This window comes from Leopardus geoffroyi, chromosome D1, assembly GCF_018350155.1.
Source record: "Leopardus geoffroyi isolate Oge1 chromosome D1, O.geoffroyi_Oge1_pat1.0, whole genome shotgun sequence".
NCBI classification, from domain to species: domain Eukaryota; kingdom Metazoa; phylum Chordata; class Mammalia; order Carnivora; family Felidae; genus Leopardus; species Leopardus geoffroyi.
In genome coordinates this window covers 73648087-73667688 of record NC_059329.1, presented here as the reverse complement: position 1 = coordinate 73667688, position 19602 = coordinate 73648087, and the positions used below count along the sequence as shown (strand labels likewise).

At 41.3% G+C, this 19602-nt stretch overlaps 1 protein-coding gene and 1 non-coding gene across 2 annotated transcripts; one reads left to right on the top strand and one right to left on the bottom strand.

The window, feature by feature from the left end:
• Nucleotides 1–1179: 1179 nt before the first annotated feature.
• On the bottom strand, nucleotides 1180–18775 carry NCR3LG1 (natural killer cell cytotoxicity receptor 3 ligand 1). The gene is made up of 5 exons (XM_045484666.1): nucleotides 18566–18775; nucleotides 15977–16324; nucleotides 5213–5527; nucleotides 3574–3667; nucleotides 1180–1288 (listed from the first exon to the last, which is right to left on the bottom strand). The coding sequence occupies exons 1-4, from the start codon at nucleotides 18675–18677 to the stop codon at nucleotides 3579–3581; spliced, it is 864 nt and encodes a 287-aa protein (XP_045340622.1). The 5' UTR covers nucleotides 18678–18775; the 3' UTR covers nucleotides 1180–1288; nucleotides 3574–3578.
• Nucleotides 17106–17238, top strand: LOC123602808. The gene has a single exon (XR_006714578.1). It is a non-coding gene; the product is annotated as a small nucleolar RNA SNORA72 (small nucleolar RNA).
• Nucleotides 18776–19602: the final 827 nt, after the last annotated feature.

Sequence of the window (19602 nt, the reverse complement as noted above, 5' to 3'; positions counted from 1 at the left end):
GTCTAATTAACACCTGTCACTATACATAGTTACAAAAATATTTTTTCTTAAAAGTTTTTCTAAATTTTTTTTTAATATATGAAATTTATTGTCAAATTGGTTTTTCTAAATTTTTAAGATTTACTCTTAGTAACTTCCAAATATGCATTACAGTATTATTAACTAAAGGCACCATGGTGTACATTACACCCGCATGACTTATTTTATAACTAGAAGTTTGTACCTTTTGACCACTTTCACCCGTTTCATCCACCCCACCCCACCCTGAAAACCACCATTGTGTTCTGTTATTGATGAGCTTGGGTTTTGGTTTTTAGATTGCACATGTGAGATAATACGGTATTTGTCTTTCTCGGTCTGACTTATTTCACTTAGCATAACACCCTCAAGGTGTTTCATGCATATTGTTGCAAATGACAAGATTTCACTCTTCTTGCAAGGGTGAATAAAATTCCAAAAGGAATAAATTACACTATATGTTAATAGAATTTTATATATATTTTTTACATATATATTATATATTCCATTTATATATACATATATATTTCATTTTAGATGTGTGTGTGTGTGTGTGTGTGTGTGTGTGTGTGTGTGCGTGTGTGACACAGGTATAACATTTTCTTTATCCATTCATCTATTAATGGACACTTGTTCCTGTATCTTGGCTATTGTAAATAATACTTCAGTGAACATAGGGGCGCATATATCTTTTAGAGTTAGTGTTTTCATTTTCTTCAAATACCCAGAAGTTGAATTGCTGGGTCATATGGTAGTTCTATTTTCAGATAGAACTGTTCTGTTCTGTTTTCCATTGTGGCTGACCAATTTTCATTCCCACCAATAGTGCACTAGGGCTCCCTTTTCTCCACATCCTCACCAATACTTGTTGTTTCTTGTCTTTCTGATAATTAGTGATGTTGAGCACCTTTTCATGTATCTGTTGGCTATCTGTATGTCTTCTTTGGAAAGCATTGCTTTCTTTTTCTTGGATGAGCTGATTGGCAGAAGGCTATTAAGGAAGGAAGAATGAATAGTCTGCTCTTGAGCAAACCATTAAAACCATTAGGAAAAGTAATTTCAGTTACTTATGCATTTGCTGAGAAACCTTGTTTCTGATGTTTCTGTGTAAGAACTTCCAATGTTCTAGTGGTTCCTCCATGTGAATAAGACACGAATCCATCATAATGACAGCACCTCATTTTAATTCCTCAGTCTCTGCTGTATAGGTTTGGGTGTTTTGAGAAGAAGCTTTCAAGACACAGGATAAGGGACATGTTTGGGGTCGTGCCTGCGAAAGATAAAGGGGAGAGGGCACATGAGTATGGGGGTAAAACCTTTAGACCATGATGCAGGTCTCATATCTGTGAAGGTTCGAGGAAGGAGAAGATTGGGTAGCAAGAGCCTCAGACTACAGTGCAACTCTGAGAAAGTGTTAGCCACCCCAACAGGGAACTACAAAGCCTCCTGGCCTTCTCAGCTATTTTCTAGGGCTTCCCAGGGAGAGCATGGCATAAGCTCAAATACGGCAGCAGCTCCCTGAGATGACACAGCTGGAGCATGTTGGCTGAGTACACTCCATAGCAGGCTCTCTCTGCAAAGGGTCTCAGCAGCACATCTCCATAGCAACCACACATTCTAGTCAAAATTCAGCTTCATGAGGAGCTGTATCAGTTAGCTTTTGCTGTGTAACAAGCCAACCCAAAACACAGTGGCTCTGGAAAAAAAAAAAAAAGTATTTATCTCTCACTCATTTGAGAGTTGGCTCTGTTGAGTACTGATGATCTCAGCCAGATTTGCTCACCTGTCTGGGAGTTGCATGGCCGTCATCTGATTTAGATGATTTAGTGTGGCCTCCAATACAGCAACTAGCCCTAACTTCCAGTGTTGCTCAGCCTGCAGCAGGCTCTGCTTCCAGTGTCTCTCACCCCAAACAGGCTCACTTGGATGCATCCTCCTCTTACTAACATCAGAAGCACCAAAGAAAGCAAATGGAAATGCACCAAGTCTCTTGAGGCCTAGACTTAGAAATGGCACTCTTTTACTTTGGTCTCATTCTACTGACCAAAGCAAGTCATAAGGTTGAGTCCAATGTTAAGGAGCAGCCTATAATTGGAGGACACTGCAATATTACATGGCAAAGGACATGGATGTGAGGAAGCGTGAAGGTTTGGAGCCAAAATTGCAAACAAAATTGGAGCAAAATTGCAGAATCCAGGCTAGTCACAAAGGCTTGAGTCTCTTTTTCAAAAAGTATCATCATCAAACGTGAGGTTATCATGAGAGCACCTGGATATCAGAAGTCAGAGGAAGGCAAGAAATAGGAGAACAGTACAAATACCACAAGACACATTTGAAAACCACTTTATATCTAGTTGTCTAATTGGCCTAGGTCCCACCCAAAGAATAAATCCCATGAATCGGTTGGCAAATTTTAGATAAACAAATAGCCTTTTTTCTTTTCTTTTTAACGTTTATTTATTTTTTTTTGAGACAGAGAGAGACAGAGCATGAACGGGGGAGGGGCAGAGAGAGAGGGAGACACAGAATCGGAAACAGGCTCCAGGCTCTGAGCCATCAGCCCAGAGCCCGACGCGGGGCTCGAACTCACGGACCGCAAGATCGTGACCTGAGCTGAAGTCGGACGCTTAACTGACTGAGCCACCCAGGCGCCCCGCCTTTTTTCTTAATTAACTGATTATTCTATTTTTCCTAAGGCACGTATAATAAGACGTATTAGCTACTGCACAGATTCTGCCTTGGCAGGCCCATAAAAAACTAAAGGCAATTTAAATGTGGAACCATTTTAAAAAACATATTTACATTGGTCTCTTGGGCCTCTACAGTTTGAGTTGTTTTATTTGATATTTGGGCCATAGTCAGGGAAGAACATGTTTGAAAACATGTTTTAGTTCAGAAACACTTAGGGAGAGTTAGGAATTCCAGGTTAGGGGTGCCTGAGTGGCTCAGTCAGTTGAGCATCTGTCTCTTGGTTTAGGCTCAGGTTGTGATCCCAGGGTCATGGGATCAAACCCCACATCAGGCTCTGTGCCGAGCATGGAACCTGCTTGGGATTCTCCCTCTCTCCCTCTGCCCCTCTCCCCTACTTGCGCCCTCTCTCTAAAATAAAATAGAAATAAAAAAATAAAGAAATTCCTAGTTAAACCAATGAAATCTGGTGGTAGGTTATCTCATTGAGCTATTAACAAAATATCAGCACCTGGGAGAAGGAATTCTCACCTCTGAGCCACAGTTTCTATGTGTGATAACATCAGTGCAGCCCATACATGGTTCAAAAACCTGGTCTGAACCAAAAGTGTTTGATTCACAATGAGATGTGTACATTACGAAGAGGCAGAGGGGCTTTACACTGCGTCTCCCCAGAGTCACAAAGCACCACATGGAGATCGGAAAAGAAAGTTCATCAGTGCAGCATCAGAAAAGCCACATACCACAAACACACACCAATATCAATCCTAAGAACTCCTCAACGGCATCCACTGGCATTCTAGAATCCCCGAACTCCCAAAGTCAACTCCAAAACATAGGGCTAAACTTTGCCTTGGAGCCTCTTACCTTTTTTAAAAGATAAATAATAAAATCACTGCAAGTGACAAGAAGACTGCAATGTAGAAAAAACTGTTCAAACTCGAAGCTGTATTCTCAGATTCTGCAGAGGGAAAGAGGAAAAAAACATTAAGAGGAAACCTAAGGGCTGGAGCCAGAGACCACACAACCACTGCTAGGACCTGGGGTTGTATGTCATTTTTCCTGTCCCTGTGACCCTCTGCCACGCGTCTTGGCGTCCTCCATTCCTATCACACACACCTCCACCCATCAAACAGTGTGTTTAGCACTTGCCAGGAAACACTGCAATACTGAACACTACATAGCACACACACATGCCACGCAATGTTCAAAGCTTCCAAACTACTACACCCTTACTCCTATAGACTGAATATGTGTGCCCCCCCTCCCAATTCATATACTGAAATCCCGATGCGCAGCATGATGGTATTAGGAGATAGGGTTTGGGGGAGGTGATTAGGTCATGCCGGTAGAGTCCTCGTGAATGGATTTAGTGCCCTTATAACAGAGGCCCTGGAGAGCTCCCTCATCCCTTCCACCAAGTGAGGATACAATAAGAAGTGTGCAACCCAGAAGAGAGTCCTCACCCAACCATGGTGGCACAACCATTGCAAACTTTCAGCCTCTGGAACTGTGAAAGATAAAGATCTGTTGTTTTTAAGCCACCCAATCTGTGGCAAATTGTTATAGCAACCTGAATGGACTCAGACATACATATGATGCAGACAAACCCCTTATTCGATACACACGAAGCGTGTTTCAATTTCATACTCCCCATGCCCCACACATACCCTGTACACATCCCTTCACACACCACCCATACACACATTCCTAGCCCTTACTTCCAAGAACCATTCCTCTCTCCCTCCAGGACCATCCCAGTGCCCATCTAGCACACCCAGACCACATCCCACAGGGCTCCTTGTCAGACCCTGCCTTCTTTACCCCTCATAGCTCCAGGCAGATGCATCTAATCAGAACGGTCATACCCACCCAGGACCAGAGCTGTGACCAAGGAAGCCAAGATATGTGCTCAATGGACCTCATTCCACCAGCAGGAAGGATTCTATAGTGAGTTGTAGATCTTGAGCTAAGGATCCAATATGCCCGGGGAAAGTGCTGGGCTCCTGCAGGACCACTCCACTATGGCCTCCCCATCCTGGGCACAATCCATAAGGCAGAACTGACTCAGCCTCTACCAGCCAACGGTTTGCAGTGGACCTGGGGCCTGAGCAGAAGAGTTGCTGGCAGGGCTGGGTCCCTGGCCCCTGATAGACCCTTATCCTCAGAGGACACGGACAGGATCCTATGCCCATTCTCCTTGTAGCTAGCAAGCTTCACACCCCAAGCCATATAGACCACCCAGGTCACTTAAACTGCCATGGCTAACAAGGAGCCCTGTTTTCATCTGAGAACTTTTGTCACCACTCTCCACCTCCTAGACTATCTGCCCTGGCTTAAGAGACCTAGTCTGGACTGCTGACTCTAGGGCTGAGCTATGCCATACCAAGCTTTCTATCTTCCCTACTGGCCCCCAATCTTCCCTTAGGGACTGCCTGGGAACCAAAGTTTTATGTTACCTGACCTCAAGGTGAAGAGTAAGAGAAATGTTCAAGAGGTTGCTTACCTATCACAGTCAAGGTGAAATTGAGCTTCTGAGGGGTAGGCAAGGATTTGTGATATATCACACACTGGTAGATGGTCATATTGTCTTCCAGAGAGGGCTTCAGCATCAAGAAGCTAGTGACATTAAACATACCATTCTCGATGGTGTGATTAGTGATGATGCCTTCAAAAACCTCCTGAGGATCCTTCTGGGATAATTTTTTCCACGTAATAGTAATGTTGTCAAGGTGGAACCCACTTGACATACACAAAATAAGGGTTTCTTGCTTTTCTTTCACTATGGCTTGCTCTGGAAACAAGCTGCTGACTGGGAAAGCTGCCAAGAGAGAAGTCATACTTTGAGGGTAGGTAGGGACTAGATTACTATCAACCCAATGCCCCAATAACAATCCTAATATTCAGCAAGCCTTTAGGAAAGGTGAGCATACTGAATGGGATTCTGCTCAGGCTAAATATTCTGGGAATGTTGGTTTCAGTGTCAGCTGATATGCTATGGCTCCCTACTCTCACAGCAATTTTACAGAGCAGAGTTTCTTAAGCTACTTTGTATCCTACATAGACACCTGTAAAAATCTGAGGAGAGGCTTGGAACACTGCTGTGGTAGAGACTGCTAATGGCCAATTTCCAATCTTCAATGACATATCCAAATTAAAGCTACATCTTTCAACCTCCATGTAGCCATATGAACTTAGGGTCTAGTAATTTAGTTGTAATCAGAAGTGATGAGAGCAACTTTCTGGAAGTATCCTTAAATAACAAGGGTATCTTAGAGAAAAGGACTGTGCCAAAAAAAAAATTTTTTTTTTTAAAAAAGAAAAGAAAAGAAAAGAAAAGAAAAGAAAAGGACTGTGCCCTTCTCTTCCTCTCCCCCTTCCTCCTTCCTGCAGAATGGCTGGAATACCACCTGATGACTAGAGACAGAGAAACCACTTCCAAACTCAAGGTGGAAGCTACCTGTTGAGAATGGCAAAGTGGTAAGATAAAAGGATCCTGGGTCCCCTAAGGTCACAAAACTTCCTCACCTGCCTTGGGTTGGCTACAGTTGTGTGAAAGACAATAAACTACCTTTTTTAAAAGTCATCGTTGACTTCTGGTTTCCCTTCTAACATGCGAAGACCCTGGAAGTCGTAACAAGATGAACAAACTGCACATCAACAAGTTTTCTTAGATCCATCAGAGAATTGAGGTGACAAGGCAAACCAGCACCCTGAAAACTAGACAGGCAGATTGAGAGAATCGCGGCCAAGATCATGGCACCGTAAGCAGATACCAGAGCCATAAACCAGTAGAAGCACTTAAGTAGCAACTCTTGACAAATCTCTAAAGGATGAGAGTAAGAAACTCCTGGGGGGGGGGGGGGGGGCTCAGTCTCATGGCGGCCACCATTCTTTCATTGGTTGTACCACCAGGAACACCACCAGGTTCTCACAGTGAAGATTCAAGAAAAAATCCCCTCCTGTTTCAGGGGAGAGGAAAGGTATTTAAAAATATACCCAGTGCAATATCCGTAACAAAGGATGCTCTCAAGAGAAAAGACTGCCAGCCTTCTCTGACCTGGGGTAAAGATGATTAGCCAACTTTAGCCCCCTCTAGCCTTCAGGTCTCACCTAGGGACACTTCTAAAGGTCACAGCCTAGGGGCTTACAGGTCTCCAAGAATGAGCTTTAATGGTAAGATCCACTGTTTCCCCTCAGCAACACTTTATTACCACAGCAATGGGGCTCCAGGGTGATAACAGTAGAGGAAAACCTAGAGAGCTACAAGGCACCAAATCTATTCTAGGAGGGAAACTCAAAGAAAACAGGTAGCCAGCAATGAGGACCTGCCCATTCCAGCGGAAAATCCTTACAAGGAGCCTCTTAAAAAATGTATCTTGTGTGGAAAACATGTAGATTAAAAGAATGTACAGTTTTTGTCCCAGCTTATTTCTCCATTTACTGGATGCATTTATGAAAGGCATAGGACTGGTCTTTGTGGGAAGAAACAGAAATCACAAAAGTGATTAGGAGAGCTCAAATCATGGGGTTTTTATGCCAGTTACATTACAAGGATCCTACATATCTCAAAGACCCTAACATTTGTAACATCAAGTACCAGTAGTAAATTATAGAAGTTTTATCATCAATAAACATATTTTACAATAAAGAGAAAGAGAGAGAAAGAGAGAGAGAGAGAGAGAGAGAGAGAGAGAGAGAGAGAGAGAGAAGCGCCTGGGTGGCTCAGTCTGTTAAGTGTCTGACTTCAGCTCAGGTCATGATCTCATGGTCTGCAGGTTCCAGCCCCGCATCAGGTTCTGAGCTGACAGCTCAGAGCCTGGTACCTGCTTCAGATTCCATATCTCCTTCTCTCTCTGCCCCTCCCCAACTCATGCTTTGTCTCTCTGTGTCTCTGAAAAATGAATAAACCTAAAAAAAATTTTTTTTAAAAGAGGGGGAGAGAAAGGTTAAAAAAAAAAAAAAGAAGCAAAGAACAAGTTCACCAAATAGAATGGTACATACTAATCCAACTACATACATAATCACTTTAAATGAATGGTCTAAACATATTAATTAAAAGACAGAGACTATCAGAGTGGATAAAAAACAAAAGACTCACCTACATGTTTTCTATAAGAAACCCACTTTCAATATGAAGACAGGTTTAAACAGATAGGTTTAAATCAAAGGGATTGAGAAAGACACACTATACTAATGCTAACCCAAAGAAAGCTAGAGTAACTGTGAATTTAAAAGAAGCCTTCAGGGGCGCCTGGGTGGCGCAGTTGGTTAAGCGTCCGACTTCAGCCAGGTCACGATCTCGCGGTCCGGGAGTTCGAGCCCCACGTCAGGCTCTGGGCTGATGGCTCAGAGCCTGGAGCCTGTTTCCGACTCTGTGTCTCCCTCTCTCGCTGCCCCTCCCCCGTTCGTGCTCTGTCTCTCTCTCTGTCCCAAAAATAAATAAACGTTGAAAAAATAAAATAAAATAAAAAATAAAAGAAGCCTTCAGAACAACAACAACAAAATTTTTATTAGGGATAAAAAGAGACATTACTTAGTGAAAAAGGGATCAATTATTCAAGAAGACCTAAAAATCCTCAACTTGTATGCACCTGACAACAGAATGTCAAAATACCTGAGGCAAAAACTGAAAGAACTACAAGGACAAATAGACAAATCTGCAATTATAGTTGGAGATTTTAACACTCATCTTTCATTAATTGATAGACCAGCAAGCAGAAAAGCAGTAAGAAAAGAGTTGAAAGGAATAGCACCACCAATCATCTGGACTGAATTAATTAATAGGATACTTTATCCAACAGCAGAATATACATTATTCTCAAGTTCATGTGGAACACTCACCAAGATAAATCACATTCTAGCTCATAGACTACATCTTTAAACATTTTAAAAAATAGAAATCATGCAGGATATATTCTCAGACCACAATGGAGCTATCCAGATATAAATAAGCAGAAGGATGGCTCCAAAAATTCCAAATTACTTGGAGAATAAATCATTTCTATTCTAAATAATATATGGGTCAAAGAAAAAGTCTCAAGAGAAATTTTAAAATATTTTGAACCAAATGAAATTAAAATGAAAATCCTACTTATGAAAATTTGCAGGTGCTACAAAAGAAATGCCTAGAGTGGAGTGTATAATATTGAATACATATTTTAGAAAAGAGGAGAGGGGCGCCTGGGTGGCGCAGTCGGTTAAGCGTCCGATTTCAGCCAGGTCACGATCTCGCGGTCCGTGAGTTCAAGCCCCGCGTTGGGCTCTGGGCTGATGGCTCAGAGCCTGGAGCCTGTTTCCGATTCTGTGTCTCCCTCTCTCTCTGCCCCTCCCCCGTTCATGCTCTGTCTCTCTCTGTCCCAAAAATAAATAAACGTTGAAAAAAAAAATTTTTTTAAAAAGAAAAGAGGAGAAATATAAAATCAACTATCTTAATTAATAAGCTTCCACCTTCAGAAGCTAGAGGAAGAAGAGCAGTTTAGCCTAAAACAAGCAGAAGAAAAGAAATATCAAAATTTAAAGCAGAAAACAATGAAACTGAAAACAGGAAATCAATGGAGAAAATCAATGAAACCATAAACTGTGGCTTTGAAATGATTACTAAAATCGATAAGCTTCTAGGTTAACTAAGAACAAAACAGAGAAGACATAAAGTACTAATATAGATGAAAGAGGGATCACTACTGATGCCATGAACAGATGGATAATAAAGGAACATTATGAGCACCATTATGCCCACATATATAATAACTTGAATAAAATGGACCAATTCCTTGAGAGACAAAAATTACCAAGATTCACACAAGAAAAAATAGATAATTTGAATTGGCCTGCATCTATTAAAGAAATTTAATCAATAATTAATAACCTCAAAAAAATAAAGCACTAGGCCCAAATGGTTTCAATGGTGAATTCTACCAAACATTTAAATTAATAATGATACCAATTTTTTACAATTTCTTCTAGCAATTAGAGGCAACACATCCTAACTCATTCTATAAGCCCAGTAATACAGTAATCCCAAAACCAGATGAAAACATTACAAGAAAGGAAAACTACAGACCAATATGTTTCAGTACACTAAATGCAAAAGTCCTCAACAAAATATTAGCAAATTGAGCCCAATAATGTATAAAAATAATTATACACCACGACTAAGTGGGATTTATTCCAGGTATTCAAGACTGTTTCATCATTCAAGTCAATTAATATAATCCATCACATCAACAGACTAAAGAAGAAAAATTACATGATCATATCAATTATGCAAAAAAAGGATTTGGCAAAATCCAACACCCATTCATGTTAAAAACTCTCAGGAAACTAGGATAAGGGGAACTTTCTCAACTTGAAAAAGAACATCTACAAAAAACTTACAGCTAACATCACACTGAATGGTGAGAAACTAAAGACAGGAACAAAGCAGGGCTATCTCTTCTGACCACTCCTATTCAATATTGTGATGGAAGTCCTAGCTAGTATAAAAGGGCAAGAGAAGAAAATAAAAGATCTACAGATTAAGAAGGAAGAAATAAAACTGTCTGTTCTCAGACACAAGGTTTATATAGAAAAATCCCCAACACTGCACCAAAAAAATATTTAAACCCTAGAACTAATAAGTGATTACAGCAGCAGCAGACTGCAGGATTCAAGGTTAATATATAAAAGTCAATGGCTTTCTGGAAAGAGCCCAAATGTCCATCAATGGATGAATGGATAAAGAAGATGTGGTATATATATACAATGGAGTATTACTCGGCAATCAAAAAGAATGAAATCTTGCCATTTGCAACTACGGGGATGGAACTGGAGGGTACTATGCTAAGTGAAATTAGAGAAAGACAAATATGATATGACTTCACTCATATGAGGACTTTAAGAGACAAAACAAATGAACCTAAGGGAAGGGAAACAAAAATAATATAAAAACAGGGAGGGGGACAAAGCATAAGAGACTCTTGAATATGGAAAACAAACAGAGGGTTACTGGAGGGGTTGTGGGAGAGGGGATGGGCTAAATGGGTAAGGGGCATTAAGGAATCGACTCCTGAAATCATTGTTGCACTATATGCTAACCAATTTGGATATAAATTAAAAAAAAAAAAGTCAATGGCTTTCTAATACACAAGCAACAAACAATTGGAAGTTCAAATTAAAAACCCAATACCATTTAAATTAGTGCCCTGTCTGCCCCCTTAAAATTTCTTTAAACCTAAAAAGAAATATTTAGGTTTAAATCTAACAAAATACGTACAGAATCTACATGAAGAAAACTAGAAAATTCTGATGAATGAAATCAAAAATCTAAATAAATGAAAGGATATTCTGTGTTCATGGAAAAGAAGAATCAATATTGTTAAGGCATCAATTCTTCCCACCTTGATCTATGGATTCAATGTAATCAAAAGCCCAGAAAGTACTTTGTGGATTCTGACAAACTGATTCTCAAGTTTATAAGGATAGGCAAAAGGTCCAGAATAGCTCACACAATACTGAAAAGGAACAACAAAATTTGATGACTAACACAATCTTACTTAAAGACTTGCTGTAAAACTACAATAATCTATAGAACATGGTATTGGTGAAAGAATAGACAAACAGACCAACAGAACAGAATAGAGAGCCCCGAAAAAGACCCACACAAATGTATTTAACTGATCTTTGACACAGGAACAGAAGTAATTCAATGGAGAAAAGATAATCTTCAACAAATAGGCTGGAACAACTAGACATCATATGCACAAAGTTTGCACATGGAATCTAGACACACATTTTATACTTTTCACAAAAATTAACTCAAAATGTATCACAGACCTAAACATAAAACTATAAAATGTCTAGAAAGATAACATAAAAGAAACTCTAGGCGGCCTTGAGTTTGGTGATATGCTTTTAGATACAATGCCAAAAGCATAATCCATGAAAGCAAAAAATCAGTAAGTTGGACTTTACTGAAATTTAGAACTTCTGCTCTGCAAAACACAGTTAAGAAAATGAAAAAACAGGCCACAGACTGGGAGAAAATATTTGCAAAACACATATCTGGTAAAGGATTTGTATCTAAAATATACAGATAACTCAAAAAAATAAATAAATAACATAACAGAGGATTCTTAAAACTCAACAACTGGGACACAAAGGACCCAACTGAAAAATGGTCAAAAGATCTAAACAAGTATCTTTCAAAAGAAGATATGCAGAGGACAAAAAAGCAAATAGAAAGATCCTCAACATCACATGTCATTAGGGAATTACAAATTAAAACAACAGATGAGATATCACTACACACTTACTAGAATAGCTAAAATACAAAAAAATTAACGATACCAAATGTTGATGAGGATATAGAACAACAGGAACTCTCATTCATGACTGGTAGAAATGCAAAATGATACAGTCACTCTGGAAGAACTGGCAGTTTCTTACAAGTTTAAACATAGTCTTAACATATGATCCAGCAATCACACTCTTGGGTATTAACCCAATTGAGATGAAAAATTATGTCTACATAAAAACCTGCACCTGAATGTTTATGGCAGCTTTATTCCTAATTGCCAAAAACTGGAAACAATCAAGATATTTTTCGATAGTTGAATGGATAAACAAACTATGGCACATCCATACAATGGAATATTTTTCAGTGATAAAAATAAATGAGCTATCAAGCCACCAAAATAACAAACAACAAAAAAAAGACATGGAGGAATCTTGAATGTATATTGCTATGTGAAGGAAGCCCATCTGAAAAGGCTTCATACTGATGATTCCAATTCAATTATATAATATTGTAGAAAAGGCAAAACTATGGGGACAGTAAAAAGATTAGTGGTGTAAGGGGTCTAGGGGGAGGGGCAAATAGGTGAAGCAGAGGCAGTGAAAACTATTCTGTGATACTGTAACATATATGTCAAACTCACAGAACTAGAAACACAAAGAGTGAACCTTAAGGTATGCAAATTTTAAATAAACCATTTAAGAGTTCAAGGAATCCCCAAAAAGAGAGAAGGTACACTGTAACAACAAATCTAAGTGTACTACAAATGTACGAAAGAGCCTCGCTGCAAGGGACAGAGGAAAGGTGCTGACCTATGGAACTTCTGAAATAAATGGAGTCTACAAGAACAAAGGCAAGATGAATTGCAAGTACTATACCCTGGGTGATAATGTTGTTTCTCATGGGGGTACGGTACAAGTTAACAATTCTGATATGGCTGTAGACATATACTAGAATTAAACAATTAAGTAAATAGACAAGAGGACGATGGGAGCCAGGTTTCTTACTGCTGAAGTGGGTTTCACAAATATGCAAAAGAAGGAGGCTAGAATGATTCATATGGTAATAGATTAAAGTTAGGGATAACATTAAGAACTACTATATTAAAATAAAAATAGACACAGATGGTTAAAAATAGAAATTCTTACAGATTTTTGTATATACACAGATTAGTATACATACACATATTTATTTGCTCTGTCAGTTCAGAGGGCCCAGAAGCAATGATATCCCAGTGGGGACAAGCGTATCTAGTGCCCGCATTTTGGTTTCTAACATATTTTCCAATCAAAAGAACCAGAGAGAATTCCTTGAATAATTGGCTGATTCTAGGAATGGGACAAGAAATACACAAGATGATCCTGGAGCATCTTCTAGTGCCAGAAAGTAAGGAAGTGCTTAGATCAAAACAAAACCCCACAATGATGAGAGTATGTCAAAGAGACACAAGAGTCAACTGAAAATGCTCCCAATGGCCAAAGCAGGAACAATTTGAGCAATAAAATAAAGTTGTATGAAATTATAACCTAAAGTACAAAATAAATATCCTGAGTCCAAACTGACATCAATAAATTTAGATTAATAAGTGAGGGAGAGGGGCGCCTGGGTGGCGCAGTCGGTTAAGCGTTTGACTTCAGCCAGGTCACGATCTCGCAGTCCGTGAGTTCGAGCCCCGTGTCAGGCTCTGGGCTGATGGCTCAGAGCCTGGAGGCTGTTTCCGATTCTGTGTCTCCCTCTCTCTCTGCCCCTCCCCCGTTCATGCTCTGTCTCTCTCTGTCCCAAAAATAAATAAACGTTGAAAAAAAAAAAAAATAAGTGAGGGAGAAGAGAGAAATCTCTTGTGCAGAAGAATCCCAAATAAATTATGTAACTACTCCACTCTAAAGGAGGGGGAGCATAATTTACCACAGCTTAAATGTGCGCTGCATAGAGTGACTTCCTTTCAAAGACTATAAGATGACAAAGAGGAGAGGAGAGTAGCTTTATAGGGGAAAAACCAGACAAATACTAAAGCTAGATGATTAAGGTCAACACCAAGAGTCATAAATCATTCAAAAAAATGGGATGGGATGAAAATCGCACTTTACCTCTGTGATCTTCCTCCCCCAAAACCATAACTCCAGTGAATTATGAGAAAAATAGCAGGAAATGCCAATAGAGCGGCATCCTATGATATACCTGACCATTACTCCTCAGAATATCAAGGTTGCCAAAACAAGGAAAAGTCTGTGAAACTGTGACAGTAAAGAGGAGCCTAAGGACACATAACAACTAAATGTATTGTGGTATTTTGGATGGGATCCTGGAACAGAAAAAAAGACATCAGATTAAAAGTTAAGGAAATCTGAATAAACTATGGACTTTAATTAATAATAATAATTATCAATATTGGCTCATTATTTGTAACAAATATACCATACTAATGCAAGATGTTAATAATAGGGAAAGTGGTGTGCAGACATGGGAGTGATATGAAAACTCTGTACTATCTTTGCAATTTTTCTGTCAATCTAAAGCTATTGTAAAAAATAAAACCTATTAATTTTTTAAATGCTTTTAAGCTTTCTGTCAGTTGCAGAGGAAATGAATCCTAACTTAACATTCTCATCCCCCAAACTAATATGTATAAAATATTAAAAGTCCTAAGTACAATTTTGGGAAGGCTCATAGACGCTGTCCCCCTTTTATAGGCTGAATTGTGGCCTCTCAAAATTCATATGCTGAAGTCCTAACCCCAGTGCCTCGGACTGTGACTATATTTGGAAATAGGGTCTTTATTTAGGTAACTCAGTTACAATGAGATCATTAGGTTGGGCCCTAGACTAATATGACCAATGTACTTGCAAGAAGGAAAGAGTAGGACACACATGCACAAAGGGAAGAACACTGAAGACACAGGGAGAAGATGGCCATCTACAAGCCAAGCAAAAAGCCCTCAGAAAAAAACAACCCCACGGATACCTTCATTTCAGACTGCTAGACTCCAGGGTTGTGAGAAAATAAATTTCTGTCATTTAAGCCACCTGTCAGTGGTATTTTGTTATGGCAAACCCCAGCAAACAAATACACCCCCCAAAGCTCATCTACATATGATCAGACCAATCATAACAGAGGAGAGCTCAAAGAGGTGTTTGGTGGACAGTGTGGCTGTTGCTGCAAGTCTTCACTGGGCACCTACCTCACACCAGCACCCAGCTGGGCATGTTCATGCATTATGTTATGTAATCCTCAGAACATCATGAGACAGGTGTGATTTATCACCCCATTTTGTGCAGGGGAACATTCAGGTCCAAAAATGTTAAGTGACTGGCCCAATCACCCAGTTTGGAAGCAGCAAAGCTAAAACAGGATTCAGGGGCGCCTGGGTGGCTCAGTCGGTTGAGCGGCCGACTTCGGCTCAGGTCATGATCTCGCGGTCCATGAGTTCGAGCCCCATGTCGGGCTCTGTGTTGACAGCTCAGAGCCTGGAGCCTGTTTCGGATTCTGTCTCCCTCTCTCTGACCCTCCCCCGTTCACGCTCTGTCTCTCTCTGTCTCAAAAATAAATAAACGTTGAAAAAAAAAATAAAACAGGATTCAGATCTATGGAACCCTTTCTATCTCACTCCTTTCCCGGCTACCTTTCAGAGACACCTCTGCAGTAAACACTCACCATCCATACACTAAGTAAATTATATCATAACTTATATAGCTGTCTTTCACTGAGCACTTACAGTGGGCCATACATTATACTAAGCATGTTACCTGAATTTTTCATAGACTCTTCCCCACAATAAACCTCCCAGGCAGGTACTATTACATTTGTTCAGAAAGAGGTTCTATGTGATTAATAGAGGTTCTATGTGATTAGTAACTTGCCCAACACTGTTCGGCTGTCAAACCCATCTGTCTGACTCATAGGCATGTTCTAAACCTCTGCTCCATCTGGCCCAGCCACAACTCCACCCCAAGCCGCAGTACCACGGAAACCACAGGGCCCTGTCCCCAGGGAACTCACCCACAACCTCCAGCTTGACTTGTCCCACTGCTTTGTGAGGGGTGATCACCACCTCACATCGGTACTCTCCTGCTTCCCTCAGCTGGATCCCTGGCAGCTGCAGTGAGGCATTCCCACTCTCCAAACTCTTAAGAGGCACCATGGCTCCAGGTCGACCTGTCATTTGTTGGCCTCCAAAAAACTCAAATAGCTTAACTTCTGTTGCAGACCCTGGATTCTTCCAAAACCAGGTGACACCCATAATGGTTATGTTTGGGGAGGGGTCACCATAGACTTGGCAGAAAATAGTGGCATTGTCATTCAAGAGCACAGTCTGAGTTGTCCCTGACATCTTCACATGCAGGGAACCTGTGGCAATAAGAGAATTCAGTTATGGGAGGCTGTTGGAAAAAAACATAGGCCTGATACTCTCAAACACTACCACATAAATGGAAACAAATCCCTTTTTTTGTGAGGGGAAGGGGGTGTTTCAGGTACAGACGCTCTTAGTTCACGGCCCTGCATTAACCCACATAAGAGTGTTCAACTTTGTTCTTCTTTTTCAAGATTGTTTTCAATATTCTATGTCCCTTGCAATTTCAGAGGAATTTTAGAATCAGTTTATCAATTTCTACAAAGAACTCAGCCGAGATTCTAACATGAATTGCACTGAATGTGTAGCAATTTGGGGAGTACTACCATCTTAATAATGTTGTCTTCCAACCCATAAATGTGTTTTGGGGATGTACTATGGAATGAATGTTTGTGTCCCTCCAAATTTCACACAGTTGAAGCCTAACCCCCAGTGTGATGGTACTTGGAGGTGGGGCCTTTGGGAGGTGATTAGGTCACAAAGGTGAAGCCCTCGTAAATGGGATTAGTGTCCTAATAAGAGACAGGCAGAGAGATCTCTTTCTCAGCACCAGGGGATAAAGTAAGAAGGTATTCCTCTACAAGTCAGGAAGAGGCCCCTCACCAGGACCCAATTCAGTCAGCACCTACATGGTGGACTTCCCAGCCTCCAGAACTGTGAGAAATAAATCTCTGTTGTTTAAGCCACTTAGTCTAAGGTATTTGTTAGGCGGCCTAAAAAAACTTAGGATGGGATAATTTTTCCATTTCACTTTAGATCTTCTTTAAAATTTTTCAACAGCAAATATTCCTGCTGTTCTCATTTTGTAAATAATCAAGACAGGCTAAACATTTGCTATATTAAGATCATGCATGTCTCCCCAAACTTAGTTCTTTCCCTGGATCTGGTTTTATCAATGCTGGTGATTCATATGATGCATCTTATGTGGGAAATATCTGTAAGTCTAGGTATCCTTGAGAAATGATAGCAAAGCTAGTGTAATCACTTTTAAAGATAACAATTGATAACTTGATGATTACCAGTTGCCATTCAATGAATTATAAAACTAAAAAAGCATATAGTTTTCAGAGTAAAAGTTTTGTGCTCCTTTTGTTAAACTTATTCCTAAGTATTTTATTCTTTCTGATGGATTCATAAATAGAACTTTTCTCTTAATTTTATTTTTGGATTGCTCATTGCAAGTATATAGAAATACTATTTATTATTTTTTATTTCTAGCTCCCTCCCACAACAGGCACCCATTCTAAGATGTTTAATGCTTACATTTTTGTTCTCTTTAAAACTGCCTTGTTTTGTTTCTCAAACTTATGAAAATGCTATGGAGTTACGTTACTGTTTCTGCTTCTGGCACGGTTTCAAGATCCTCTCACTGCTATGTGTACGGCTAGTCCATTGGTTGAAGTTGTTGACAAGTTCTCTATATGCAAATCCACATTTGGCTCATGTACAGCCCCAAGGATGGACACTCAGATGGTCTCCGAAATTCCCACATCCCTAACCATCCACCCACCACCACTTGGCACAGCCTGGCCTACTCTGGCCAGTCTAGTAAGCGTCAAGTGATATTTTACTGTGTTAACTTCTATTCCATGATTAGTAATGAGTTTAAACATCTCTTTATATGCCTTTCAGCCTTCTGGTGTCCTGTTCGATAATTAGACAGAAACATCCATCAGTGTCCCTCCCCCCTCCACCCCCCAAAAAGTAAAAGAGAAGGTTTGAATATCACCACGAGGTTAAAACGTTCCCCTCACTCTCGGCAGACTTTTCAGTAAAGTGAAGATGCCTCCCGGACAACACGTGGGATAAGCAAGTGGAGTGGTTTTTATTCCACTTCCTCCCCCTTTGTTTGTCTTCTCAGCTGTAGCAAAATGATGCAAGAGGCTCTGAAATTCACAGAGCATTCAGAGCATAGAATCAAAGGAGGCCCCCCTCCCCAGGTTTTTACAAGGGCCGACTCTGCACACAGCAGCCGACAGTACAGTAATGAATGAGGAAACGAACTCGAAATTTCAGAGGAGAGCTCCCGGAGCTCGTTAGAGCCCGGAGCGGCTACGGATCTCGGACAGGACGGGACTCCTGCTGTCGCGGACCGGTGAGGGGGCTGCCGCGCGGCCAGCACCCCATCCTGCCTACCCATCCCACCCTGCCTCCACCCCCCCCACCTCCGCCTACCTCACACACCCAGCCGCCCCCCCCCCCAGACCCCCCCCTCTCTCCGGGCGCAGCGGGCCTACTTGCGCTGGGCGGCGAATGCCACAGGAACAGAAGTAGAGGCAGAGACACATTAAGGAGCAGGAGAGGCAGCTTGCAGCCCCGCGACACACGGCCTTCCGACCCGTGAGCCATGTCCACTGCCACGCGCGATTTGGCTGCGACCACTTGCTCAAAGGACCGGCCGGAGCCCGGGTCCGCCTACTAAGCTGTCTCCAGAAGCTTCCCCTACGTAACTCAACCCGCCCTCAGCAACAGAGACACTGAGTGGGCGGGACTGCAGCCCGCCGCCCCGGAGCCCGCGAGCCCGCAAGCCCGCAAGCCCGCGAAAGGGCTTAAGTAAAGGCGAGCCCGCACCTCCTAGGCCTATGAGTCCCTTCCGCTTGTCTGCGAAGTGGGTCTGGCTGGCTGCTCTCTTTACGTTGAACACTTGTAAGGAGCCATGTGCTCGGCTACAGCCCCGCCATGGCGCAGGAGAGCCGGGGGAACCCAGCCTTGGGCGGCAGAGGTTACCGCCTTGGGCGGGGAGGTGTCTTACGGCGGGGGCTTCAGGTCAGCCTCTGGTTCACTTTGTTTTGTTTCTGTTTTTTTCTTTTTTTTTTTTTTTTATGTTTATTTACTTTGAGAAAGAGAGAGAAAAAACACAAGCAGGGGAGGGGCAGAGAGATAGGGAGACACAGAATCTGAAGCAGGCTCCAGGCGCCGAGCTGTCAGTGCAGAGCCCCTTGCAAGGGACTGGAACCTACCGACCATGAGACCATGACCTGAGCTGAAGTCCCAGGCTTCACGGACTGAGCCACCTCAGGAGCCCAGGTTCACTTTGTAAAGTGAAGCTGGGCGCCCCCTCCGTGTGGTGGAAGTTAACTAACGCAGTGCCAGAGTGTGGGTAGGTTGCCACAGGGTGAACTGCCCTTACCATCCACAAAATAAACTTACATTACTAAAAAAAAAAAAAAAAAAAAAAAAAAAAAAAGCTTAAGTTTCTTAAACTGAAAGCCAAATTTATATCCAACATCTGAAGGCAGCCCTTAATTTCCCATCCCCTTACTAACCAAAAAGT